Source organism: Scyliorhinus torazame, chromosome 4 (assembly GCF_047496885.1).
Source record: "Scyliorhinus torazame isolate Kashiwa2021f chromosome 4, sScyTor2.1, whole genome shotgun sequence".
NCBI classification, from domain to species: Eukaryota; Metazoa; Chordata; class Chondrichthyes; order Carcharhiniformes; family Scyliorhinidae; genus Scyliorhinus; species Scyliorhinus torazame.
This window is the reverse complement of record NC_092710.1, coordinates 113528107-113554421: the sequence shown is the minus strand read 5'-3', so window position 1 is coordinate 113554421 and position 26315 is coordinate 113528107. Positions and strand designations below refer to the sequence as shown.

At 43.5% G+C, this 26315-nt stretch overlaps 1 protein-coding gene across 2 annotated transcripts in view; it reads left to right on the top strand.

Moving 5' to 3' along the window:
* arid4b (AT-rich interaction domain 4B) overlaps positions 1-26315 on the top strand; it is a 285409-nt gene that overhangs the window by 822 nt on the left and 258272 nt on the right. For both annotated transcript variants that reach the window (XM_072498497.1, XM_072498496.1), the window contains exons 2-3: positions 147-210; positions 21473-21583. In XM_072498497.1, the coding sequence (XP_072354598.1) occupies positions 205-210; positions 21473-21583 (117 nt within the window). In that variant the 5' untranslated portion in view covers positions 147-204. The remainder of the gene's footprint in view (positions 1-146; positions 211-21472; positions 21584-26315) is intronic.

The window sequence follows — 26315 nt, the reverse complement described above, 5'->3', positions numbered from 1 at the left end:
TCGGCTGCCATTCCTGATTTAGGGGAGGGGGCTCACACTCCACACTGGGAAAAAAAAGAGACGTCCATCACTTCTTTTTCCAAACGGATTTTTTTTCTGTCTTCTTCCCCCCCCCCCCCCTCTTTCCCTTTTCCTTCCCTCTTTAGGTGTGAGGAGGGTGACTTTCCTCGCTTCGGTCGGCGATTTGGCACATTTCGAATCAGCATGAAGGTAACAAAAAAAAAAAAAATCAATGTACTGTAGATTTTTCTCTGCCTTGTGTTGAAGGTTAATCGCTCGGTCTTGCAGTTAAATTCTCTCTGGTGTCGAGTTAAGTCGCCTCCTTGGTACACCGGGATTTTTTTTCTCCCCCTGCAGATATGTATTCGGTGTAGTTGAGAGTCTGCTGCATAACAAAGCAACAGCAAATACAAACTGCTTATTTAGTGCGGCAAACATTACAGCTGGACCAGAGAGGATAGATAGCAGAGAGACGGTTTTATTCCTTTAACTTCCAATCTCCTTAAAACCAGGGCAATTTGTGATGGAATGACTGCAAGGAGCAATGTGTTTTGTTTCCGCAACCTTGTAGATAGATGCCACATTAGAGTTTTAAATATTTGATTTTTTTTTTCCTGGATAGAGGAAAAATCTCGGTTGGAGATTTTTCTGTAGGGTTTACAACGGTCAGCGTTTTAGCTGCAGTCTCCTCCAGCTTCGTTTCAAACGGCTCGATAGTATTTTTTTTGCGATACCGCAAAACGTTTTTTTTTAAAGAGGCGAAGCTCCTCCAACGATGCAGGAAATTTCGATTTTTGTTGTGCAAACCATGTATCGAATTCACTCGAATTAACTTATTTTAAGAGCAGGCGAATCAGAGTGAATGCAAGGTGTCCGGCATGAATTGTGAAAAATGATTACTTGAGCTTAGTTTCGGTTTAGCTGAGCTTTGCAAAAAAAATGGCAGTTCTTAGCTATTGTTGTGTGCTATTAAAGTCAGCTCGTCAAGTCGGCTGTTGCATTCCATGTTTACTTCTACTCAGTGCGGTATTCCTCATGTCACCTTCACAAATTTTGAGCTCAGTTCTTTTTTTGGTACTTCTGACTAATACACAAGGCAAGTTGATTGATCCACGATGATTTGAATTTAGCACACAATTATCCTTGGCTGAATCAGTGAAGGATAAATAATCCGCAGCTATTTTATTCACATGAATTTAATATATGTTAATGACAGTAGTAGAAATTTGGTCTTCTGTCGGGGATGAAGCTCCAGGGGAAGGGGTCCATTGCCCTTGGCTGAAACAACTGTAATGGTTTGTAGACTCGGGTGGTGTTTGTATTCGGAGAGGGGGTAAGAATGGCTTGAAGGTCAGGGTGTACTATGCTGAAGTGTTTTGGAGGGACTGTGCTCCGTCGCAACACTCTCCCTTCTGAAGGTTGTGGGTTCAAATCAGTTCCCACACCTAAAGACTGACTATCTGGCTATTGACACATTCATGTTAGTGGGAGCTTAATGCGGGCAATGAGCTGCTGTATTTCCTTCCTTGGAACACTTCATAAGTACGTTAGTTGTGAAATACTTTCTGATGTTCTGAGGCTCTGAATGGCCTTCAGAAATTTATTTTTTAATCTGCAGAAGAGATTTCCAGGTGCTTTCTTACCCCTACCTCGGTACTATGGTAAGGGGTCCTATTGGGAACCCTAAGCTGTTTTACATTTGTAATTCTTGGGGCAAATTAACTCATCACAATCATGCCACCCTCATCAATAGGGAGGAGTTACTTACTGCAGTCCTCTCATCATGGGAGACGCCTGAGTCTGTTCATTCCTCTGCTATCCTTTCTACCCCAGCCTGTGGGAACAAAAAAGATAGATAGCAACACAATTGTCCAGCCTGTGGGAACAAAAAAGATAGATAGCAACACAATTGTCCAGCATGCACAAAATCCCGTTTAGTACCCCCACCACTGTGCACTGGTGTACATTCGTTCCCATCCAGCAACATCTTCGTTTTAAAATTCTCACCCTTCCTCCATAGCCTTGTCTTTCCCTATCTCTAACCTCCTCTGGCGCTACAACCTTTAAATAATTCTACATTCCTCCAATTCTGGCCCCTTGTTCACCCCCAATTTTAATCGCTTTACCATTGCTGGCCATGCCTTCAGCTGGTGAGCCTGGGCATTCCATCTGAAAATCTTTACCTCTCCCTCGCTTTATAAGACGCTCACTCAAATCATTGACCAAACTTGTAGTCATCTGTCCTCGTATTACTGCAAGGGTCAATGTCAAATTTTATTTGATAATGATCCTGTGAAGTATCTTGGAATCTTTACTCTGTTGAAGGCACAGTACAAATGCAAGTTATTGTTCGAGGATGTGCAGAAGTACAGGAAAAGATCCAGAAAATAAGAAGGCTGACTGCCCACCAGTGTTAACAAAACAATTGAATTTTTTAAAATGTTTAACGTTTTCTGGGAAATACCAGGCTGTGCACGTGATGCCGGTATTCTTAAATGAAGGTGCAAGTGAAAGAGTCATGTGGCCTTCAAAAGGTTTAAACCACAAAAATCATAGAATTTACAGTGCAGAAGATGGTCATTCAGCCCATCGAGTCTGCACCGGCTCTTGGAAAGAGTACCCTACTTTTTTAAGTTTATAAAAAAAAAAAAAAAAAAATTAATTTAGAGTACCCAATTAATTTTTTCCAATTAAGGGCCAATTTAGCATAGCCAATCCACCTACCCTGCACATCTTTGGGTTGTGGGGGCGAAACCCACGCAAACACGGGGAGAATGTGCAAACTCCACACGGACAGTGACCCAGAGCCGGGATTGAACCTGGGACCTCTGCGCGTGAGGCAGCACTGCCAACCACTGTGCCACCGTGCTGCCCAAGAGCACCCTACATAAGGTCACGCCTCCACCCTATCCCAGTAATCCAACCTAACCTTTTAGACATGATGGGGCAATTTAGCATGGTCAATCCACCTAATCTGCACATCTTTGGTCTGTGGGAGGAAACCGGAGCACTCGGAAGAAACCCACGCAGACACGGGGAGAAACTGCAAACTCCGCACAGACATTCACTCGAGGCTGGAATTGAACCCGGGACCCTTGAGCTGTGAGGCAATGTATATACCCTTGATAGGTTTTCATGTTCATGAAGACCCATTCAAACAGAAAAGTCTTTCGGTTTTGAGCTGGAAGGATTCTTGGTGATTTGATTGTTTATATTATCCTGCTTGACCTGTGGAGAATTTTGTGGTTAACTTCAATATTTGTCAAGAATTAAAATTGCGCCTCACATTTCCGATGTCATTTGCGTTGGAGCATTTTTCCAGCTGCATTGATACTTTGGTTATCTTGTTCAGAGACATATTGAAGTTAATCTGTCTGCCATGGCTCACTCGGTCACACTCCTCCAGAGATTAAGTGCAGCAGGGGAGTTCCACGGTCTTGTTTATCCTTCAACTAGTATCTGGACATGATCTCCTTGCTGTTTGTGGGACCTTGCGAACCTAGGGGCTTTTCACAGTAACTTCATTTGAAGCCTACTTGTGACAATAAGCGATTTTCATTATCATTTTTCATTTTTTCACCTTTCTTTGAAGGTAAGGGACATTATCCAACCTTAATTGGAGCCAGAGGCCATGGGTGGCATTCTCTGTTAGCCAACGCCAAAATCGGGAAGGGCGATTGGGCGGAGAATGTTCCAATGGCCAAATCGCGGCAGGTGTTGATTTGAGCCCAAATCGCAAAGCTCCAGCACCTCGACAGCGGCGTCAATGCGTTCCGGAACGTACGTACAGTAGACATCGTTTGCATATCATTAGCGGGCCCGACCCGGTATTCTCCAGGGCTCCACAATTCTCCGATGGGCCAAGTTTCCGATGGCATGGTTCACTTGTGCTTTTAAAAATCATGAAACCGGCGTGGCGGTTGCTGAAAGAGAGAGAGGGGGGCTACGGAATGTGTCCAACATTGCTATAGTTTGCTGACAGTTGTGCTGCTGGCCGGGGGGCTTCTGCCAGGGCCAGGGAGAGTAATGGGGGTTGGCCAGGAGGTGGGGTCGGGGTGGACAGGCATGGAATGCCATTGCCGCAGCTGGCAAGGCAGCCATGCAGTTGCGCACATCGTCCACTTGAACCTAGTGCCACGGGTCAAATATGTGTTCTCTGACCCCAGATGACCCATCAGCTGTTTGGGCGTGCTCCAGCACAACCAGTGCCATCTTGTTGGCTGGGATGAATGTGTGTGGGGAGTGTAATGTGCGGCTGCAGCTTGTCAGCCTCCCGAGTGTCAATCATGGACTCGACGAATCCCGCACCATTTTGCAGAGAATAAAACCACAAGGTTCCATAGTTTTTAAACAAAAAAAAAACTTCCGCGGTCAGAAAAGTAAAATAACTTACAATATCTCCTTATATCTAACATTTATGAAAGGGAAGAGTGGTGCAGTGGTAATATAATCCAGAGGTCCAGGCAAATGCTCTGGGACATGGGTTCAAACCCCACCACAGTAGCTGATGGAATTTACGTTCAGTTCATAAATCTGGAATTGAATGCTCTTTCATCATGAAAGTGAAACTTTCATCAATTGCCATTTAAAAAAACATCTGGTTCACTAATGTCCTAAAGGGAAGGAAATCTACATCATTTCCTGGTCTGGCCCACATGTGACTCCATTGTAATATGGTTAACTCTTAACTGCCCTCTGCAATGGCCAAGCAAGCCACACCAGGATGGATAGGGATGAGCGACAAATGCCGGCATTGCCAGTGATGCTCACATCCCATAAAGACAAAAAAATTAACAGGCAAAATAGTCAAACACCCCACACTGCACGATTAATGAAAGAAATGACCAAAATAGATCCCATTGATTTCACAGCAACACACCCAGACATCAGTATCTACCAAGTTACACAATCTCGTTAAAACTGTCTCCTTTCTGATGGTTTCCTAAGTTTTCATTTGCAAAGATCCAAGTCTCCGAAATTCCTCAAAGCTTCTCAATCAGACTGCCTCTCAATCAGACTGCTTCAACAACTGATCGCCTCCCAGGATTTCAATCTTATTTTTAATATAAATTTAAAGTACCCAATTCACTTTGTTTCCAATTAAGGCGCAATTTGGCATGGCCAATCCACATACCTTGCACACCTTTAGGTTGTGGGGGTGAGACACGGGGAGAATGTGAAAACTCCACACAGATAGCGGACCGGGATCAAACACGGGTCCTTGGCGTGTGAGGTCGCAGTGCTAACCACTGCATCACCATGCCACCCCCAGGATTTCAATCTTCCCTCCTGAGACTTTGTTCACCCGGATTCCTGAAACTGCACGCCAACACCAACTCACAGGCACAACTCCAGTATTTCAGCTATGTGTGCAGAACACTCCTGTTCCAAAGAGTTAACTTTGCTCCAACAGTCTGCAGCGCAGTCACTAACCTTCTGCCTTTTCAACTCTGCAGGGCTTCTCCATGCCCTAACTGCTTGGAGCCTCATTTGCTAATTTCCCTACTGGTTTCTCCCAGTGGCTCTTTCCCCAGGCACCACTCTTCCTTGGTTCCCTCTTCCCAGGTTCCCTTTATTTTTCTGGGATCTTTCCCTTTCCCAGGACTCCTCTCATTATGATGTTCATATCTTGGTTCGCATGAATGGATTTTTGCGTCATTTTCCAGCCCACGCACGGGACACTTATCCCCGGCCCAAAGATCTCTCAACAGTGAACGGCACACGTGCAGCCTCTCTACGTTTGCACAGAAACCCCCGCCCTGAACTCTTATCAGGCAAGTTCCTATGTCTTGACGCAAAAATGAAAGATCCTCTTATATTGTTGGCAATGCCCTTTTTCTCTTGTTCCCAAATCCACACTTCCCACTTCAGTTTTTAAAATGCAAGAGTGGTACCAACTGAGCTGACTGATGTCGTAAGACCAAAAGATCCTGGTATACAAGAAAATACTGCAACTGCTGGAAATTTCTGATAGCCATATTGTGAAGCAGGAAACCATATGCCAATAGTTTACTTAATACTTGATTTATTTGCAAAATGCAACATTACAAATAGCTGCCTCCTCCTGAACATCCAGTGTCGCAGAAGTCTCTCTGTGCTCAAAGTACTTAATCAATTCCTTCACTGTTTAATTTTACAATTAACACATTCTGCCCTTAAATTAAAACTTTGTAACACAAACAATATTTCAAAGCAAATTGGAGATAAAAATGATTTTCGATATCCTGGATGTTACATCTACATCATCCCCACATTTAGGACCGACAGTAGTCTCTGCAAGTATTCCTTTTTAGCTGATGACTTCCATTAACCCAGTGTTCTTCAAACCTTTTTCCTGGGGACCCATTTTTACCAATCTTCGGAACACAACCCTGCCGACCTGCGCGACCCGCCATTTTCTCTTACCTTGTTTGCTGCTGACAAAAATAGTTTTGGGTCCCTTTGGCCCTCATACGCGCTCCTCCAATGGAACCTGTTGGATGAAGGTGAAGCCTTCCGGTGTCGGAAAGTTTGGTGTCTCCATCTGTCCAAAGTTCTGCATTTTTTTCTTGTAAAGTTTTATCAAATAAAACCCCTCCGAACTTGTAATAAAAAATAAAATGATTATACTAAATGAAAAAAATAAAAATTAAATGAATAAAAAATCCCCGAACTTGTAAAACAAAGAGCTGCGACCGTTTAAAAAAAAATATATATATAGCGGCCGCAGTGCGCATGCGTGCCCGATCATCGGCGCGCATGCGCATAGTTTTGCGCATGCGCGCCAATGATCGTGTGCGCATGCAAATGCGGCCGAATTTTTTTTACATGTTCGTGGCCATTTTGCAGCTGGCGTTATTAAAAGCTGGCTGCTGTGCGGAGATTAGCGTGATTGGGAGCACCGCGAAGGACGGCTCCGCGACCCTCCCGACACCCGCCCGCGACCCACCCATGGGCGGGCTGCGCCCCCGAGTTTGACAATCACTGCCTTAACCTATTTGCCTAAGTTTTTCATTCTAGCATCTCTTACACTAGTAAGTCACATTTCGTCAAATGTTCATTATTACGTGGAACGATTATCTATATAACATTCAATGGGCACACTATTTTCAGAACCTGCATTGAATATTTGATGAGTAAAACCCTCTTTTGATTGCTTCGACAAAATAAATCTGGTGTTTCCACAGCTAGAGTACTTTAACCACCCTTTTTATTTGCTTAGCTTCCCAAGGGACAACATAATTTTCACCCACCAAGAATTTTATCAAACCAGTTATGCTCTAGAATGGATACGGAAAACATCATTAAAAAGTACTAATTCCACGTCCTTCTTTCCTCCAAGGCTAGAAACTTGAGTACACATTGTCCTTATTTAATTGTTAATGTTTGATTTACCCTTAAAACATCCTCATCCAGGGCGGCACAGTGGCGTGGTGGTTAGCACTGCTGCCTCATGGTGCCGAGGACCCGGGTTTAATCCGATATTTAAAAAAACACCCTCCGCTTGTCTTACCAAAGTGCTTTGTTCCAATACATCGAACTATCAACTGATCTCGTCAGAATTAATTTCCAATCAAACTTCTTAACTGCTTTTTTTTGTTTAGATGTACCATCTTTCTGTGATGACCGAGCATGGTTTAATTAGACATGAGGAATACTTTCTACACAAGCATTTTGATTGAAGGTTACTCCAGACCTATTCTGCATAATGTCTAAGCCTATATATTTAAATTTCCCAGAAGTCCAATCTTAAATTCTTCTTTCTTTTATAAGAAATTGCTCCAATTCCACAGAACCCCCCACAGAAAATCTCTGACTTGTATCATAAATGTTAACTCCGGGCAGCACGGTGGCGCAGTGGGTTAGCCCTGCTGCCTCACGGCGCTGAGATCCCAGGCTTGATCCCGGCTCTGGGTCACTGTCCGTGTGGAGTTTGCACATTCTCCCTGTGTTTGCGTGGGTTTGACCCCCACAACCCAAAGATGTGCAGGTTAGGTGGAATGGCCATGCTAAATTGCCCCTTAATTGGAAAAAATTAATTGGGTACTCTAAATTTATTTTAATAAATAAATATATGTTAACTCCATTTCTCCACAGATGCTGCCAGACATGCTGAGTTTCTTCGGCATTTTCTGTTTTTTGTTCAGATATCCAGCATCCGCTGTATTTTATTTTTATTTCCTCTCTACATTGCTTACCTCTTTAGGCAGGTTCAAAAACACTTAACATTTTTCTCCCTATAAAAATAAAATGCAGCTTTTATATCGATTGACCTACATTCCCAAGAATGTGGCGAACATAACCTAGAAAAATTTCAGGATTACATGTCCCACCATGGGGGAGTCTTAACATCTTCATAGAATCATCGTATTTACAGTGCAGGAGGCCATTCGGCTCATCGAGTCTGCACCGGCCCTTGGAAAGAGCACCCTACCCAAGCCTACACCTCCACCCTCTCCCCATAACCCAGTAACCCCACCCAACACTAAGGGCAATTTTGTTGGACACTAAGGGCAATTGCATGGCCAATCCACCTAACCTGCACATCTTTGTACTGTGGGAGGAAACCGGAGCACCCGGAGGAAACCGGAGCACACAGAACGTGCAGACTTCGCACAGACAGTGACCCAAGCTGGGAATCGAACCTGGGACCCTGGAGCTGTGAAGCAATTGTGCTAACCACTATGCTACCGTGCTGCCTATATCTTGATTTCCAAATTGGTTTTCGAAACATCTTCAGGGCAGCACGGTAGCATTGTGGATAGCACAATTGCTTCACAGCTCCAGGGTCCCAGGTTCGATTCCCGGCTTGGGTCACTGCCTGTGCGGAGTCTGCACATTCTACCCGTGTGTGCGTGGGTTTCCTCCGGGTGCTCCGGTTTCCTCCCACAGTCCAAAGATGTGTGCGGGTTAGGTGGATTGGCCATGCTAAATTGCCCTTAGAGTCCAAAATTGCCCTTAGTGTTGGGTGGGGTTACTGGGTTATGGGGATAGGGTGAAGGTGTGGGCCTTGGGTGAGGTGCTCTTTCTAAGAGCCGGTGCAGACTTGATGGGCAGAATGGCCTCCTTCTGCACTGTAAATTCTATGAAACCCTTAGCCATAAGTCTTGCTTTAACCATATAAGCCTGATCTGGAAGGACATTTTCCTTGTGTCCATAAGGCTGCTGTCCCCTATCTGGCACCAGTGGACTCTGAATTCCTTCCAACAATCCAACTCTGTTTTCCTCTTATTGATTTATCTTTGAATCTTTTGGCAGCCACCAAAACTTGCTGGTCATAAGGAATTTTGCTTCTGTTAGTGGTTCCAGATTGTTCTGTTGCATGATTAAGCTGCAGGTTCTACTTTCAGTGTCTCTTCCTCCATAACCCTGTGCTGTGCCTCAGTAGGATTCGGCCCATCATTATCCAACCCCGATCTATAATCTGTTCCTCAGACGTTCCTGACACGTGAGCATGTCAGGTATATATATGGTGCTGCAATCCATTAACTGCGCAGATTCTGAACATTTCTAATCAATCCCAATTAACAATGATGAATGGGCCTTGATAGTTTGACTACCATGTGTAAGAACCATAGTCTTCCCAGCACACGCTATCACCTAACCAGGACTTTTTCACTCCCCATGACACTGTTTTATAATATTAATTCCCCAGCTTTAAAGTTTGTCTCGGGCAGCCTTAGTGATCTCCGAGTTTTGATGATTGCACATCTCCCTGCATGTAAAGCCTTAAAATCTGCATTAAAAATTAATTAGTCCATTTTAGGGCAACGGGATTATCACACAACACAAAGCAATTTTGAGATTTCTCCTTTAGACCAATCGATAACCAAATCCAGTTAAGACCAGGAGCCGACCTTGGCACAATCCAGCAATTGCAATCCATGCTTTGAATAAGGAATCTCCAAATTGAATTTCTACAACTTTTTAAATAGTCTTTTAAAGTCCATGATATATTCCCCAATGGAATGACCATCTGTCTTTCAAAATCTTATCAACATCTGACCATGCCTCATCGGCATCTAATAGATAATCTTTCTTGTACATTTTATCCATGAAACTTAATGAAGATCTAAACCTTCATTAGTATTCAATTGACGGGCATCCAGCTCACAAAGTACTTCTAATTTAAGTTTTTAGTTTCTGATCTCCACCTTTAAGCAACTCTCTCCAGATACTATTTTGAACTTCTGACAGTCAGATAGTGAAGTAGAAAACTAGAAGCCAATATTTTACCTCTTACTAAATTTAGTTACAGAATGCAGCATTAATGTCTACCTTCCCCCAGCCAGGACCCAGTTTTCCAGAAGCCTCTTTTTATACTCTATTGAGTAAGTTAAAACCAATTTTAAAAATGTTTTAAGTGCCCAATTCTTTTTTTCCAATTAAAGGGCAATTTAGTATGGCCAATCCACCTAACCTGCACATCTTTGAGTTGTGGGGGTGATAGTGGTAGTCAAACTACCCATGCAAACTCCGACGGACAGTGGGTCGGGATCGAACACGGCGCCGTGAGGCAACAGTGCGCTACCATGCCGCCCTACCAAATTAATTAATTAAGAAGTGCTTAAAAGGCTAAGGGGAGATTTGATAGAGATATTCAAAATAACGAGGAAGCTGGACAGAGTAGTTACGGAGAAACTGTTCTTGCTCGTAAAAGGATCGAAAATGTGAGGGCACGGGTTTAAAGTAATTTGCAAAATACGCAGATGTGATGTGAGAAAAAACTTTCGCACAGTGAGTTCGGGTCTGGCATGCTCCCCTGGAAATATAATGAAGGCTGGTTCAATTGAGGCATTGAAGAGGGTATCAGATGATTATTTGAATAGAAATAATCTGCAAGAATATGGAGGAAAATGCAGGAGAATGGCACTGTCACAATGGCAGCACAGTAGTTAGCACTGCTGCTTCACTACACAAGGGACACTGGTTTGATTCCGGCTTTGGGTGACTGTGTGGAGCTTGCACGTTCTCCCCGTGTCTGCGTGCGTTTCCTTCAGGTGCTTTGGATTCCTCCCACAGTCCAAAGATGTGCAGGTTAGGTGGATTGGCCATGATCAATGCATGTGGATAGGCAGGGGAGTGGGCCTAGATGGAGTGCTCTTTCGGAGGATCAGTGCAGACTCGATGGGCCAAATGGACTTCAGCACTGTGAGGATTCTATGGATAATGCTTACTTGGAGAGCTGGGGCGGACTCTGGGCGAAGGACCTCCTGAACCGTAACAATTCTGTGCTTCTATGAAAACAAGTTCTCTTTATACTCTTTTGATGAAACAAAAATCAGTAAATTAAATTAAAATGAGAGTGGGAATGTCGCTTTATATGTGCTCAAGGTGCCTAATCAATTAATGGCCTCCACTTGTAAATCCTTAACCTTAATAATACTTTTAACAATCTTACAACAATTGTGGAGAGGAAAAGAAATGTTGCCTGACCTGTGGAGTATTTCCAGCATTTTCTAATTTGATTTCAGAAGATTCTGGTTTCTGTTGCTACCACATTTTGGATAGAGTAACAAATGGGTTACTGCAATTGACCTCAATACCCTGCAGCTACAGAAGCGGCCCATTAATTGATCCCTACTGGTGTGTGTCGGGGTGTAACACTGGAGGTCGTTGTTTGTACTCTTAGCAGAGGTGGGCCGATAACACAATTGTAACATGGTTCTTCCTTGCTCAATTTTACCTGTTTTGGATAATTTGAAACCATTGCAGCTTGGAGAGCCTGGTGTTTCAATAACCTAGAGAAAACAAATATATTTTCATTCATCCTGTACTGCATGTTGCTCACTAAAGCTGTTCTGTACATCCTACTTGTGGGTGATATCTGAATGAGATTTTGGGAAAGATATCTGATTGTTTGGAAGGAAACCTGGTCAATTCAAAAAAACCATTTGCTTTATCAAATTGTCAGGCCACTATAATCAAGTTGCCAAGCTTCCTGCATTGTTGAATGCCATTTATTTTGTTTTTGCTTTTTCCAAATATAGGTTGGCGAGGGAATTCTTAATTATAAAACATAGTAGGTTCATTTGTCATGATAGCTGTCTGGAAACTGCAATGTATGGAATAATATATATGCGGGTAGGCGGAAGAATCTAAATCATAACATAATTCTAGGATTTGGAAAACCAGTTTCTGAAAAAGATTGATCATCTTTTGGTATAATTCCAATAAATACTCAGTTCTTAAATTTCCATGGGCGGCATGGTAGCACAGTAGTAGCGAATGTGGCGACTAGGGGCTTTTCACAGTAACTTCATTGCAGTGTTAATGTAAGCCTACTTGTGACACTAATAAAGATTATTATTATTAGTTGTAGATACGCAAGTTGTTTTCTTGATATTTTTAAAATACAGCACTTTGCTAACAAACTTCCTGCTTGGTGTGAACTTGTAGGATTCTGACTGGAAGGATTATTGCAAAGGTTTTTTTAAAAATTGAGTTGAATCCAGGGACTCATCCTAATTGGTTTGCTAAAAATAAGTGCTTTAATTGGAATTGTGTGATCTGGATTTTTTAAATTCCACATTTAAAAAATGTAGCCCATTTTGATCAGTATTTGAATCCTAATGAAAACAATAGGCTTCTGAAAAGTGTTTTTTCCTCCAGGTGAAGGTCAGCAGTCTGCTGACAATCGGGTAACTACATTTGTGTGCTATGTCTTTTTATTAATGGAGTAAATGAGGGAAGTGCCCCACAGCCTGAGCCACCTCAAGGAAATCCCCTCCCTGCCCTTCATGCTGCACGGAGAGGTTTACTGTATGGGCTGCTGCTGCACACCCTTCACTTTCTTGCCCTCTGCGGAGCATGCCTTGTTGCCGTCCAGTGGTGGAGGTCCCACTACGGAGAAGTTCTCCCTCTTATCATCGGGGACCTGGGGTGGAGGGTGCTGCATGTAGCAGTAACGTGCAACCACAGGTTCAGAGTCTCCCAAGTTACTTTCCCTTTTGTGGTCTTGTGGAGTCTGTGGACCACATTTATATAGGTTACTATAGGCTGCACTTCCTCTTCAGTTATTTAAAAAATCTTTTGTTGCATTTTTTTTGCACTTCAGTCCCATGCTCCTGATATACGGGCACCCGGTGTGGAGAGGGGCGGGCAGGGAGGAGAAGCTCCTTGTGAACCTGGGACTGGCAAAACCTGCCATCAACAGGTCCATGCAGCGGGGGATCAAGTGAGTTGTCTGACTTGACTGTCTGCCTCCCTTCCGCGGTCTGGTGTCCCTGAGACGGAGCATGCGGTGCCGACGGGCACCCTTGAGACCTTCTGTGCCCGTTGGGCACCACAGAGGCTGGGTGCCTTATTGATTCCGTTAATCCCATTTTGGTTTAATGTCTTGTTTCATTTGTTATTTATTAATTTGTCCCTCAGTTCATTTTGGTTTTGTTTATTTCGTTCTTTGTGTTATAAAATAGTTGGAGTTGTGTGTTTGGGTTTCTCGAGTTGCCAATATTATTTTGCTTACTGTTGCAGACTGATGCACGCTGCAATATTTATCTTTTGATGGATATTGTCAGAAAAAGATGCAAGGTCTCCCTTTTATTACCAAATCTGTATAAAGTGTTCACTTGAAGTTTGTTCATTGGCATTTCAGACCGAAATCAGTCTGTTGTCCATGTGGCTTGGAGTCTATGTACATAATTCCAAACTTCCTGCTAGTTATTCTGAATTATGTGGTTGGCTCACTTTGCATCTTATGATACTGTATGAGAATCATAATGATCGGCATGGATACAGGTCACATTGAGACAGGAAGGGGGGATTGTTGGAGAAGATATTCTGTGTGTGTCAGCAAATATTATGAGTGTGTAGACTAGAGAAATCCTTGACTCTTCAGGCAGCTAATATTTATGGCTGACATTACACTAAACTGCAGTTTCTACTCAGCAGAGTAGATTGGGCTGAATAAGAAATGTGCTTTGAAACTGGTCGCCCTGTTCATTGTTTTTTATTCAACTTTGTTTTTTGCTCTTAAATATCTTTTGAATTTTGGTTGTATGGGTTTTCTATAACTTAGTGTGGTGTATGCTTACCAAATGACTGTGTGCGCGCACACACACACACACACACACACACACACACACACACCCTTGTTGAATGACATTGTTCACCACTCCTGATTCTACTTCTGGTAAATAACTGAAGAATAAGTTAATGTAACTCCAAAGGAACATGGTGAAGCCATTTTGATGGTACATTACGTAAACCAATCTACAATCCACATGCTGTATAATTTTAAAACGTTTGCAAGAAATGAGCGTGTCTGTAGTTCAATCCACCATTCTTTAAATTGTAATTTTAACAGACACGCTTGTCAAATTAGCTTATTTGTGGCAGGTATGTTGTCTTCCTGTGTTTTCAGTGCGATGACTTAAACCTTCCACTTTAATTTTCCCAATGACAGCGCCCTTTCAAAAAAAATGTGTGGTACTGATTTTAATGGCCCGTGGCTTAGTTGTAAAAGTCCCACCTCTAAAGCAAAAGGTTGTTTTCTGCATGTGTTCTGGCCAGTATTTAAGCCTCAACGTGCATCACCAAAAGAGATTGCTTTGTCATTATCTTATTGCTGCTTGTGGCAGCTTGCTGTGCGCAAACTGGCTGCTGCATTTCCTACATTATAAGTGATTGTATTTCAATGGCTGTAAAGTTTTGTCGGATGCCCTGAGGTTATGGAAAGTGCATAGAATTGCAAGTCTTTTTCTTACCAAAAGTATAGTGGTTGACTGGATTTGGAGGAGCTGTTTATATTTGACTTATTACTGTGCCTTTTTTCCACTTTACAAATTAGGATAACAGGTTTTCTGTTCTGTAATGTTATTGGAATCAATTTATAGTTCTATATTTATAAAATACCCCATATTTTGAAATATTTTTTCCAGTGACATGTTTTAAGTAGGAGTATCAGAAATTCATGCAAAGTTAGCTTCTTTAGGCAGCACGGTGGTGCAGTGGTTAGCATTGCTGCCTCACGGCGCCGAGGTCCCAGGTTCGATCCCGGCTCTGGGTCACTGTCCGTGTGGAGTTTGCACATTCTCCCCGTGTTTGCGTGTGTTTCACCCCCACAACCCAAAAATGTGCAGGGTAGGTGGATTGAACACGCTAAATTGCCCCTTAATTGGAAAAAATTAATTGGGTACTCTAAATTTTTTTTAAAAGTTAGCTTCTTTATATTTCTGAAAATGGACTTTGGTATTAAACACTATAGTGTGTCTAGAAGTTTGCATAATTGTGAAACTGAAGGATTTCTATGTACCTAAGTTCACTGAATTGCAAGAACAAACTGTATAAGCAAGGCTATTGCACAGAAAAGCAGGTGGAATCACATAGCGTGATCCCTAAACTATCTGTAAAAATCTTCAAAATCTGAGCATTCTAATGAAAACTAGTAAACTAGTGACTCTGTTTAACTCATCCAGTCAGAAAAGTGCAATCTTTTGGCTTAAAGAAAGAAGGAATTCTCGTATCTATATTGCTTTCCACAATCTCAGGATGGCCCGAAGCATTTTGCGGCCAACATTGTACTTTTTGAAGTATAGTCACTGTTCGAACAGCGAACAATGTGTGCACAACAAGATCCCACAAACTGCAATGACGGAACTGACCAGGTAATACTTTTTGGTCATGCTGGTTGAATGGTAATTATTTACTGACTTCTGAGAATGGGGTTAGCTCCTCTGCTGTCCAAATTGTGCTATGGAATCTTTTTCATCCACCTGAGAGGGTGGACGAGGCCTTGGATTAAAGTTTCATCTGAAAGGTGGCACTTCTGAGAGTGCAGCAGTCCCTCAGTACTGCACCATAGTATCAACCTTGATTTTGTACTTGAGTCTCTGGCGTGGGATTTGAACACATGAATGCTACCAACTGAACAGCAGCTGAGGCACCAAGGGAATTCATTGCATATCTGTTGAAGGCCCTATGTTTGGCAAAGACCATTTAACTGTGAGTCAGTAACTGATGTAGTTTGAGACAGGTGCTACAAAGATAGGAAATAGACCTATCCAAACACCACAATTCAGATAAAGTTATGCAAATTGGGAAGGTAATATGCTGGGACACTGTTGCAGATAACATTGAACACCAGTGGACAAATTCTATTTTGGTGATATTGCATAGGAGCATTAAGGGGATGGAAGGAGTGCAATTTATTGTACTGTTTTTTTTTTTGAACATTGGAATTGTATTTTTGATGGGGTCCCTACAGCAGGGATTCCACGGGCAAATTTGGTACAGGAAACCAATTCTCACTGTTCATGAGACTGTTTGAGATCAGAGGTTGATGGTTATTGAACTGTTGTCTGAAAAACTGTCTGATCTCCTGGGCAGGGCGCTGGAACTTTTTCTACATTAAAGGTGCTGTATAAGCTCGAGTTGTTCTTCGTGACTCAAACAGTCAAAGATGTTTAATGTGAGGTGATCAAACATTGCCCATCAGAGGTTAAAATTCTTGATTTAGGCATGCTCCATTTTAAAAATTCTTTCATGGGATGTGGGCTTCGCTGTATAGGCCAACATTTTTATTTCCCATCCCTTATTGCCCTAGCGAAGGTGGTGGTGAGGGGCCTTCTTGGACCACTGAGTGCTGTTAGGAAGGATTTCCAAGTTTTTAACCTTGTGACAGTGAAGAAACAGCTTGGATCTAGTTCCCAGTCAGAATGGCATGTTGCTTGGAGGGGGACTTGCAGGTGGTGGTATTCCCATGCATCTGTTGCCCTTGTCGCAGAGCTAGTGGGTTTGGAGGTGCTATCGAAGGAGCTTTGGTGAGTTGTTGCAGTGCATTCTGTTAATGGTACACCGTGCAGTTGCTTGGTGTCTGTGGTGGAGGGAATGTATGTTGTATGTGGTGCTAATCAAGTGTGTTGCTTTGTCCTGGATCGTGTCAAGCTGCTTGAGTGTTGGAGCCACGCTCATCCGGGCAAGTGGAGATTATTCCATCACGCTCCTGACTTGTTCCTTGTAGATGGTGGGCAGGCTTTGAGGAGTCAGGAAATGAGTTACTTTATTCAAAACTCCCAGCCTCTGACCTACTCTTGTAGTGAGTATTTATATGGCTGGTTCAGTTCAGTTTCTTGTCAATGGTAACCCCCAGGATGTAAATAGTGGGAGATTCAGCAATGGTAATGTCATTGAATGTCAAGGGGCGATGGTTAGATTCTCCTTGATTGGGATGGTTATTGCCTGGAACTTGTGTGGCACAAATGTTACTCGTCACTTATCAGTCCAAGCCTGAATGTTGTCTAGATCTTGCTTCAGGTGGGCATGAACTGCTTCAGTATCTGAATCCCGAATGGTGCTAAATATTGCGCAATCATCATCGAACATCCTCACTTTTGACCTTGAAATAGAGGCAAAGTTATTGAAGTAGCTCAAGATGGTTGGCCCTGGGACACAAAGGTTCACAAATTGAAACTTTAAATTATCAGTAAACATGTTGGGTGGGATCCTCTGGTCCCCCAGTCGCGTGTTTCTCAGCAGCGCGCTGGAAGCTGGCGGCAGGATTCTATTTTCCCGCTGCTTGTCAATCTGATTTCCAACTGTAACCATCCCACTCCGCCGCAAAACCTGCTGGGGAGTGCGCTGCCGGCGGAAAAAGTGAATCCCTATGACCAGAGAATTCTGGCCACTGTGGTTCTCAACTCTGAAGCCATGGAGGATTTGGAAAACGGCTTTTAGTGAGACAGCAAGTTTGTTTTGTGACTATTTCATTCATATGTTCTTATAGCTGCGATTTTTGTTGATGACTGGGAATGTCTCGCATTGTATTAAATATGTTTTTTTGTTGGGGGATGATGACGAGGTTTTTAGCTTTATGGGAATTGTGCATATGATCTCAATCTACCACAACCTCTAATTTCCTTCATATGATCAAATGTAATCTATGTATGACAAATTTTCAGATCCATAAAAACTGTCTTCCCAAAGGAAGTGTCAGCTGTTTTATTAAGCATTACAAATTTCTTCTTTTAGTTTCCTTCATTTTTAGTTCAAATTAATTTGCTTGAATTTATGTTTAACCAGTTTATGTTGATGGTAGTCTAATTTTCAGATCAGAAGTGGTGGAATGCTCCCAATGCTGAGAATTATATCCAGGGACTGCCTTTAAATTTGCAATTTTATAGCTTATGTGCATTAACAGGGTTATTCACACAAACGTAGAGTGGTAAATGGAGAAGTTTCAAGACAACCTTGAACAGAATTTCCTGTTGGGCTAAATGCAGAATATCTGATTGAAGGTTTGTGGCTTTATTTTGGGTGAAATGTAACTGTTCCATCCAAATGGGAGGTGTGGGTGCAGGGAAGAAACACAAATGTGGACAATCCCTGTCATCTATTCTTTCTGTTGGCACACTCTGGGCTGGTTCATGGTTCATTCCAGCCCCACTTGACCTGGAGTCACAACACAAGTGAATTAACCAATAATTATTAGAAAAATACCTGAAGTCTGGCCCTTAACTGTCCAATAATTACAGTCACTGGGTTTGTAAATTTAAACCCAATTACAGTTGATTAACAACAAGAACTGTAATGAAATGTGCAACAAATGCAACTGATTAACTATTATCTAACTCCTAATTCCCCGCTGTAATTTTCCCAATATATAACATAAACACCGAGGGGAAGAAAGGAGTAAAAAAAATCATAAGTAAAAGGGTAAAAAAGCCGTTGTTTCAGATCGTTGTTTTCTGCACCTTCTTCCCCTTCAAACCCCGAGACTTTACGATGGATCCATTCAGGCATTTGCAGTTTCAGAAACTCAGCACTCACATCCTTTCTGGAGAGAGTGAGATAGAGGGTCTTAGTCTTTGTTTGCAGCCTGGAATGTTTTTTTTGGAGGTTCATTCAGGTTCTCTGCAGTTATGGAAATACAGCACTCAGCCTTTCTGGAGAAAATAAGGGGGAGAGAGAGAGAGAGTCAGTTAGTGTTCCAGCAGTCAAACTGAGCTCCTTGGGCCTCTGAAAATCATCCCACTGGGACAGGATCCAATTACCATCTGCTACCAGACAGAGTACGGCCTTTTGAGTCAATTCATTGGACCACCAATCAACCAAACCGCGTCCCACCCCATCCCCCTCTCTGGTGTCAAACGTCTGAAGCTCCTGTTCAGACTAGCAGACTGTTCTATCCTGTATCTTCTGAATTCCTCGCTCTCTTTGCTGCTTGACATAAGAAACATGTCCATTAATCACCCATGGACCCAGAATGATAACATCAAAACAAAAGCACGGGCAAATGAGGGAGTAAACAGGAAGGAACCTTACATTTCTTTTTATTGTTACTACCACTGCCCTTCCATTAACCCAAAGTAGATTAAAATGTAACTACACAGCTTCGTGTAGGGGCACCAGTCTGGGGGCGTTGATAACGGCACCTCTGCCATTCCCGCCGTTGAGGTACACCAGCCCCGTAGTGGTGGCAGCCCTGAGAATCTGGGGTCAGTGGAGGAGGTACGCTGGAGAAGTGGGAGCATCGGTCTGGTCCCCAATATGTGACAATCACCGGTTTGCCCCGGGGAGCTTGGATGGGGGGTTTTGAGTATGGCGAAGGGCGAGAGTTGAGAAGATGGGGGACTTGTTTTTAGAGGGGAGCTTCCCTAGCTTGAGGGCGCTGAAGGAAGTTTGGGTTGGCAAGGGGAAACGAATTTAGATATTTACAGGTGCGGGACTTTCTGCGTAGGCAGGTATCATCCTTCCCACTCCTGCCACTAAGGGGGATCCAGGATAGGGTAGCCCCTGAAGTCAGAGGCCTGGCTAACTGACATGGTGAGCTTTCTCGGCCGAGAGAAGATAAAGTTCGCCTTGAGAGGGTCAGTGTTAGGGTTCGCCCGGAGGTGACAACCATTCATCGACTTCTTCATGGAGTATTAATCATCAGCAGGGGGGGTGGGGGGGGGGGGGGGTTAGGGTATCGTAGAATAGGGGGTCAATTAGGTGGGTGTTGGCGGGATGGGAGTCGGCGATTGCACTATGTCTTTGTTCTTTGTACATTGTTTTTATACTGTTGCTGTTTGTAATGAAAAAAATACCTCATTAAAATTGTTTAGTAAAAAAAAAATGTAACTACACAACATCGATTGAATACCCTTGAAGCCTGGCTTTTGAGCTTGACGGCTGACAGTGCGGTACCTAGAGACCTAGGACTTATCAGGGGCAATTCAAAGCTTCTTTGTTGCTATGTAGCCAGTGTGCAACCTGGGTTTACCAAGCCCTATCTGGGTATCTTCGAGATCAAAAAGGAACAAAGAGGGTGGCACAGTGGTTAGCATTGCTGCCTCACAGTGCCGAGGACCCGGGTTCGATCCTGGTCACTGTCTCTGTGGAGTTTGCACATTCTCTCTGTGTCTGCTTGGGTTTCACCCCCACAACCCAACGATATGCAGTGTAGGTGGATTGGCCACGCTAAATTGCCCCTTAATTGGAAAGAATTAATTGGGTGCCTAAATTTTTTTTTAAATGAGAGCAAAGAAAAGAGGCCAACAGTGCAACTGGAATATTCACGTACTCCGCTTCAATTGATTCCTCGATAATGTTTGCTACATTATTAGCTTATTTGTAATCCTTTGATTTAGATGTCTTTCTATATCGGTGATGATTTGCATCCATTTTGAATGCTATTATTGGTACAAACATTGAACCAAAACCAGGCAAAATGATCCTATAACTAGTAGTTAATTCTAATATCCCTCATCATCTGAACTCTGTTAAGATTGCTAACAAACTGCAACTTGGGGTGAACGTTTCTTGGTATCCAATATTCTGTGCGTAAAAGAGGCTAGAAGTGACACTTAGATGGTAGTGAGAGTTCAGTAATTCATGTGCAAATTAGTGGTGGACGTTCAACAATTGCGTACAAGATACTGATGATTTTGCATGGATCCTCTTCCTCAAAATGTTCATTATCGTTAAACAGCATTTTCCCTCTTATTTTGCACCTTTCTGAAATGATGCAATTCATGGGTGGGAAGAAGGTGTTTGTCTTTTTCCATCTAGCGGGGAGGGAGGTGACCCGAGGCTGTGTCCTCTCTGTACCAGGCGACTAAATAGAAACCTAAATGTCAATAAGAAATTGATTCCAAAGCTCACCGATACAGTGTTGCACAGTAGTGGAGCTTGTTTTGACTAGGGCTGCTGTGACTCCTCATGCTTAAGTTGTGGCTGTATGCTGTGTTGGTGTGTAATCACTTGCAATGCAAGGCAGTGTTTACCACTTTCACCTACAGGGAATTGAGCTTGCACGCTCCCAGTTGTTGCTTTGACTATTCTGTTGAGATGAACGGGAAGCTGGCACTCCCAGATTGCAGTAGGCTGCTGGCACTGCGCCATTCTTGGCAGGCCCGGATTATGTTCTCATTTGTTCTCTCCCTGCTCATTTCAAGCAAGGCGAGCTGCTGCAGAGGCAGTGTGTGCTGTGTTATACACAAATGTCATAGCACTGTTTCATGAAGCTAACCTGACTCCTGATGCTGATATTTGCTTTTGTTTAATTTTGAAGGCAATCGATGAGCCTCCATATCTGACAGTGGGAACTGATGTGAGTGCTAAATACAGAGGGGCATTCTGTGAAGCCAAGATCAAGACAGCGAAAAGACTTGTCAAAGTTAAGGTATGTATCTCAATGACAACTATAACAATGATGCCTCCTTTCTATGGTGCTCCTTCCTGGCTTGTGTTCATAGCACTCATGGTGCTCCATTTAAATATGACACGAAGAAGGAAATGTGAAGTTGATGTGAATTATCATAGTCAAGATTTTCAAGCCAAGTGTGCATTAGCACTGCAGGGAGAGATGATACAGTCACAGAAATATTCTGGAACTAATCAGTTTTGCTGCTGGAGTGAAGACTTTTTTTCAATATCTGGAAGTTTTGCAGTCATATATATTTAACGAGCAAAATATTAGTTCAATTGTATTGATTGTAATAAATCTGACTTCCAGATTAGGTGAGATTTGGTTGCAGTGTGACTTAACATCAGTGTATGTGATTGTATGAGAAAGCATGTTCTCCATTCTCTGATATACCATTAATTGTGGGTTATTATTTACTTGATGTAAACGTTACAAGGAGTACTATGTGATGCTTTGTGTGGTGTAACCTTTTCTGTACCTAAATTGCTAATAAAATTCAAGGTTGGTGTCCACAACATCTGCCAGGAAAATGCAATCCATCCCTCAAAAATGTCTTTGGAAATAGTATTTTGTGACTGCAATTTCAGGGCAATAATCAGATGGTTGACTGTTATAAACTGTTCAAGCTTATGATCTTTCTGCCTGGCTATAGATTTGAAGTCATTATACGCCAATCCCTTTTAGTTAAGCTATTCCTGGTTGATTAAAAATGTCAAATGGTGGAAAGTGTCTCATGCCATGAAGATTATTGTGATACTGCAGAGCAGTCAAGTAATTCACAAAAGGATATCATCAGCAGAATAATTAAAGTTAGTGACTTGTCACTAGAAAGACCTTTTGGAAAATTATGGGACAGTTCTAGTTCAAATTTGGAAACTGATACCTGTGGGGCTGACTTCAACAGCTAGGGTGTGACTGTTTTTTCACATGGACACTGCCCAGGCATATTTTAGTTGGTTTCCTGAGCTTTCAAGCTTTTGCACTTAATTTAGGAAAATTATAGACCAAAATGTAAAGTGGCAAAGCAGTCTTTGGCAAAAGCTGGCTGAATAGGATCAATGCTCACAAAATCAGCTGCTAATTCGGTTGAGTCAGTGTACCTGCTTAAAGCTAACGCTCTTCAACAGCACCTGACTTGAGCCAGCAGAAATTGCTCCCTCCCTTATTGTTGTCCACAGATCTGATTTTGTAATTAATCATACAATTTCTGGGCTTAATTGTGGTGTCTTGACAGAAATGATCACGACACAAACGATCACTCTTCTGAACAATAATTACTGTGGTATGGTGGTGGTGGTGTGGTGGTTATGTTACTGGCTCAATTGATCAGTAGACTTTTGAGTTCAAATTATTGAGAACACTTGTGTTCGTTGATGCGATGTGAGCATCACTGGACAGCATTTATTACCCACCCCCAAATTACTATTGAGGAAGTGTAGCATTGTGGATAGCACAATTGCTTCACAGCTCCAGGGTCCCAGGTTCGATACCAGCTTGGGTCACTGTCCGTGCGGAGTCTGCACATCCTCCCCGTGTGTGCATGGGTTTCCTCCGGGTGCTCCGGTTTCCTCCCACAGTCCAAAGATGTGCAGGTTAGGTGGATTGGCCATGATAAATTGCCCTTTGTGTCCAAAATTGCCCTTGGTGTTGGGTGGGGTTATGGGGATAGGGTGGAGGTGTTGACCTTGAGTACGGTGCTCTTTCCAAGAGCCAGTGCAGACTCGATGGGCCGAATGGCCTCCTTCTGCACTGTAAATTCTATGATAAATGGGTGAGCTGCCTTTTTGAACCATTGCAGTCTGTGTGGTGTAGTGCTCCACTCATAATTCCCCGATTTTGACATCATGACAGTGCAGGAATGGTAATATAGTTGCAAGTCATGATGGCGTGTAGCATGGAGTAATGCAGATGGTAGTGGCCCCATATGTTTGCTCTTATTGTCCTAGATATTCATAGATCATAGAATTTACAGTGCAGACGGAGGCCATTTGGCCCATCGAGTCTGCACAGGCCCATGGAAAGATCACCCGATCTAAGCCCACACCTCCACCCTATCCCCGTACCCCATCTAACCTTTTTGGACACTAATGGCAATTTATCATGGCCAATCCACCTAATTTGCACATTTTTGGACTGTGAAAGGAAACCGGAGCACCCAGAGGAACCCCATGCAGACACAGGGAGAATGTGCAGACTCTGCACAGACGGTGACCCAAGCTGGGAATCGAACCTGGGATCCTGGAGCTGTGAAGCAACTGTGCTAACCACTATGCTACCATGCCACCCCCTTGTTATTGGGTTAGGAAGTTTCTGTCAAAAAAGGCTTGATGAGGTGCTTCACATTGCTGCCATTGTGTGCTGCAAATACTTAAATGTGTTGAACAGGGTGTCAGTGAAGTGGTCTAATTTGTCTTTCTGCTACATATAACTCCCAACCAGTAGAAGTGAGTTTAATTCAATTCTGCTTTGAAGAAGAAATCTGGTGATATAAAAAGCTATTGTCTTTAAAGATATCCATAAAGGATGTTGTTTAATGTCAATTGTTAAATGGTGTCATTAAGGGAAGTAAACTTGCCACTTTTCACGTCTGTACATAAACATGTGATTCTAGTCTCCAAGCAATGTTGTTGACTCATAATTGTCCTCCTAGAGTGGCCTAACAGTCCTTCAGTTATATGAAGCACATCTGCAGTTCTTCAAGGAAAAAGCCTAACTCAGTCTTAGGACAACGAGAGAGTAAAAATGCCCATATGCAAAGAACTAAAAAATGTGGTGATACAAAATTATTATAGCCCAGAACCAGGCTAATTGATACAACTGGTCCATGTCAGTGTTTATGCTCCATGAGGAAATCTGAAGATGGAGGAGGTGGCCACGCTCATTACAGTGGGCTCGCTAGTTGTGGTGATGGCGCAGTAACTGTAAACATTTGGAAAGCAGATGGACAGGCAGTTTGAGCGGTACGGTAAAGAGATGAAGGAATCTTTTAGGCCACTATCGAGGAGGCATTAGGCCCGATTCGATTGCAGCTGGGCAAGAACTCGAAGGGCAAGGCGAGACATTGAAGGGCGTGGAGGAGGCCTTGTCGCAGCACAAGGGACGGTTCCTCTCATTGGAAACAGAGTGCGGAGTTGCTGCCCGTGGTGGAGAGTACCAAGGGCTTGAGGGCAAAAGCAGAAGATCTGGAGAACCGGTCGAGGCGATTGAACCTCCGGATGGTGGGGCTGCCGGAAGGAGTGAAGGACTCCAGGCCGAGGTGTTTGCACCTCCGGAGTTGGATGGAGCCCATCGGTCTCTCTGGTAGAAGTTACAGCCGATTATCTGCTTTCATAGTTTACAGAAAAAGGAGCAGGTCCTGGAGTAGAGAAGAACCGTGGCCTTGATTGGGACAGGAACACAGTGTGGAAAAACCAGAACATTGGGACTGAGTTGGCAAAGAGACATGTGGCCTTCAACAAGGCGGTGGGCGGTGTTCTACAGCACAGGAGTGCGGTACAGGTGGCGTACCCGAGGCAACAGAGTAACAATGGACTCAGAAGATATTTTCATTGATACACTGGAGCTGACAGGCCTTCTTTAGAGAGAAGGGACTAGACCAGTCTGAGGGCTGATCGGGACTGTTTATGAGAGACAGGTTGGGGGGGGGGTTATATTTTATTACAATGCGTTAACATTTCTTATCATTGTGTCTTGGATATTGCGATTGTAAAAGGGGTGTTTGATAGGGTAGGGAAAGAGGAGTATAGTTAGGACGCCAGGGTTTGGGCACTTGGAGAGAGGAAGGGGAGGGGGTGGCAGAGCTAACAGTGACCTGGGGATTTTCTTTGTCTCATACTTGGGGTGGGGCAGGTGGCCATCTGAGGTGGGCCTGAGATGCAGGAAGTTATGAGGAGAGGATAACGTACCACTGTGGAAATGGCCGTGGGGGGTGAGAAACGCCCCAACAAGGTTGGTTACCTGGAAGGTGCAGGGCCTTTGGGGGGGGGGGGGGGGGGGGGGGTCAGATTTTTCATTCCGGCTTTGATCAAAGGGCCTTTTGGGGGGGGGGCAGTTCTAATCAACCAAATAGTCCCTTTCCAGGTGGGTTAGGACGTGGATGATATGGGCAGTTGGAATGTGGTGGGTGCAGGCACATTGGAAGGGGAAGGCGTTGGTGTTAGTGAATGTATACGTCCTGACTTGGGATGATAAAAAAGTTTACAATATGGTTATTGGCCATAATACCGAATTTAGATGCGCACCAACGGCGCTGCCCCCTCCCGCGTTGTCTCTTTCCCCTGTAAATTGAGTACCCAATTCAATTTTTACAAGTAAGGGGCAATTTAGCGAGGACAATTATGAGTCAACAACATTGCCTTGGAGACTAGAATCACATGTTTATGTACAGACGTAAAAAGTGGCAGGTTTACTTCCATTAATGACACCATTTAACAATTGACATTAAACAACATCCACCTACCCTGCACATCTTTTGGGTTGTGGGGACGAAACCCATGCAAACACGGGGAGAATATACAAACTCCACACGGATAGTGACCCAGAGCTGGGATTGAACCTGTGACCTCGTCGCCGTGGGGCAACAGTGCTAACCACTGCGCCACCGTGCTGCCCACCCACGTTGTCTCTTTCATGTCTCTCCAGCCCTTTCTCTTCTCCCCCTACCCCCGGGTTGCGGGTTCCTATGGTTCCCCTTTGTCTTTCTTTTCTT